This window comes from Trifolium pratense, linkage group LG4 (assembly GCF_020283565.1).
Source record: "Trifolium pratense cultivar HEN17-A07 linkage group LG4, ARS_RC_1.1, whole genome shotgun sequence".
Lineage (NCBI taxonomy): Eukaryota > Viridiplantae > Streptophyta > Magnoliopsida > Fabales > Fabaceae > Trifolium > Trifolium pratense.
In genome coordinates, this window is record NC_060062.1 from 57,834,036 (window position 1) to 57,837,060 (window position 3,025).

A 3,025-nucleotide genomic window follows, 5' to 3' on the forward strand; every position below is an offset into this window, starting at 1 on the left:
GGTTTCATATTTAGGGGGAGTCCTAAATAGAAAGTCATTAGGGAAGTTTTAGGAAGAGGCTTTAAATAAGGTGTTTTCAAGTAAGACTAATTGTACTAGAACTAATGAGTGGATTTCCTTTCCTGGATTGGTTTCCCCGGAATAAATGAAGTTGCACCGAACTGGGTTAACGATTCCTTGTGTTCTTGTTGTCATACAGTGTCATCGTGTTACAAAGTTGTACATGTTGTCCTAGACATCGTATCCAACATATATCCCTTGGGAAGTACATAATAAATATATCAAATTCATAACAAGAATATTCTTCTCTCTAAAATTCTCGGTCAATGTTATACTTGTAAATATCTCAATCGTATCGGATTTTATTCCAAATCATTAGAATCCCTACTTGAGACTTTGGATCTAGAATCCACTTTTCCCATCTCAAAATACATTTGCAAGCGCTCTTTGAGCCCTAAGGTCTTCCCTTTCTTGGACTGGGGCACCATCCCCTCATCCTAAAATTACATTATCAAAAAAGAAAGAGAGAATGACCAATTCAAAATTCAAAGCTATTCAATATAAATAATGATTTTAGTTATTAAAACATGTGTGTGACACTAGGGAACATAGGATGCAACTCTTGTACATGGAGGTCTAATAACAGTTATGCCAGTAGATTATTGCCAAGGAACTTGATTTTTTTTTTTTTCTAACTAGGATATTCTATCATTCTTCACATACATTAGAAACCAAAACAAAAGAAAATTGGAAGAGAGAGAACCACTTTTACACCTGAAGTCATTCTATGAATGTGAACCTCCACAATTACTCTTCCAAGGTTTCTTCTGGTTTTGTTTCGGAGTTTGCAACTACAATTTCATTATGAGTTCAATGTTAGTGAAATAGAAAAGAATAAAAAAACTCAAAGAAAATTTATTTATGCGGATTGCAGAAAATAGCGTCTTGTTCAAATTTTGCTACGCTACAGGGCTAAAGTGCCACAATAGTCGCTATTTGACAACAATAGTCACTATATATAGCTGCTATTTGACAACATTGCGGGATGATAAATTGAATTTAATTTACATATATATAGTGAGAGAAAGTAATAATGCTAATAACTTACACGAGAAGTCGTCATGTTGTTCTTTCTCTTGGTTCTCGATGCATTTGATGAGGTATTTAAAGGTCTCGATCTCACATGGTATCGTGAGCCCGCCGCTCTGATCAAATCCGTATTCCTCAGCGGCCTTTTCAAGCAACTTTTTGAATAAGGAATGGCTAAGGTAACTAGTTGGAATAATGAACCGTCGAAGCTCATGTCCAACATAGACAGCCAAGTAACCTTTTGGGACATCATGGGGTGGTTCAGGATCAGGAGTTTGGCAGCTTTCTTCATCAGATTCATAACTTTGGAGATTCGTTATCCTTTTGTTGATTATTGGTGATCTGGAACCGTCATCAGATTCTTCAAGTCTGGGAACCGGAGGTAGTTTCGGGCCAAATGTGACATTTTGCCATTTTTGAAGTAATTCTTTTAGTCTCACAATCTGTCTAATCCCGGTTACTTTCGAGCCTCCACCGAATTCCATTGCTGAACTTTTTTTACCGCAACAATCAAAAGTATCCCAAGACAAGTTCGGTAAAACGGAATCTAGACTAAATTGTCACTGCATGTAAATTTATACAAAGATTTATCATGTGCATATATGAAATGAAACAAATGCAAAAATTAGAGTTCTTAATTAGTGGTGTTTGATTATGAAAACAAATAAATAGAAGACAAAACTGCAGGAAGAACTGAATAATGAAGTATAGTTGAATCAAGTTACCAATAAAGAAAATGAATATATTCACTTATAGTCACAAACAATTCTGAAAACACATAAATCATCGAAGAGATGATGGGATATAATAATGGTTACTCCTTTTAATCTCATCCAATGAAACTTTATATGCTTTCCACACACTATACAAGATAGTCAATTTGAGCCACTAATTCATACAAATGTATGGATATTGATCATACCTGGTCAGAACGGTCGTGGTCGGTGGTGCTCCTTTCTGATATGGTAATGATTATTCATTCTTACTGTAAAACCTCCACTTCACAAAAAAAAAATAACTTAAGCGTTAAGGTGTCTGCAGGTACCACCCCCTTCACACAACCATACCGGAAAGGAACACCAACGGCCACGATCTTTCTGATCAGGTAAGATCAGATATAAAGTTCATATGGATAAGTGTGTTAATTGTTCGAATGACAAACAAATGACTTTACTGCAATCAATTCAAATGCTAACACAAATGTTTGCCCTTTTGTTATCAAAGGCGAAATGAATGAGGTTATTAACAGATTCTGTAATTTATATTAACAATTTTGAAAGAAAAAAACAAAATGGGCACCTCATATACATCACTGCAGTTTTCACATCTCTGCAATTAACTAAATCAAAGAGAATCATTAATCTATCATAATTTTCTTCACTCAAATCCCACATTGTCTGAATTTTTAAGTAATCTTATTATTTCAATTTCATTGACCTTGATTGAACCATAAGTTTCTAGCAGATTCTCTTGAGATTGCTACAAAATTTGATTCAAATTCTCCACAATGCAGGCAATTAAAGCCGCAATATCAAGAATTTTAAATTTTTAATGCTACCTCAATGCAAACATACACATTTGAATATGATTTTTCGCAAAATCAACTATTGTGATGAATCGAAAATCATGACAATAAAAAACACAAGAAGCCAAATATGATTATTTTAACAACATCGATTGATCAATATTTTTGTCGAGTAGCATGTGGCCAGAGCCAGAATTTCACCCTTAACGTGAATAAGTGGGACATCATGCATTCGAACCTCAATGTCTTTATCAATTGAATTATGCTCGCAGAACACATCGATCAATCATTTAATCACGACAATGGTGACGATTAAATCCCAATTCCAAATCTAAACATAAAAAACATACCATAACACACAAAACAACAAAATTTGCAAGATTCAAAAGAGAATAAAATACAAATTTCAAA

General features: G+C 34.2%; 1 protein-coding gene across 1 annotated transcript; it reads right to left on the minus strand.

The window, feature by feature from the left end:
* Positions 1–807: 807 nt before the first annotated feature.
* Positions 808–1,574, minus strand: LOC123923018 (protein SMALL AUXIN UP-REGULATED RNA 10-like). Its single transcript, XM_045975669.1, has 2 exons — positions 1,109–1,574; positions 808–851 (listed from the first exon to the last, which is right to left on the minus strand). Exons 1-2 carry the CDS (start codon positions 1,572–1,574, stop codon positions 808–810), a joined length of 510 nt encoding a protein of 169 aa, XP_045831625.1.
* Positions 1,575–3,025: the final 1,451 nt, after the last annotated feature.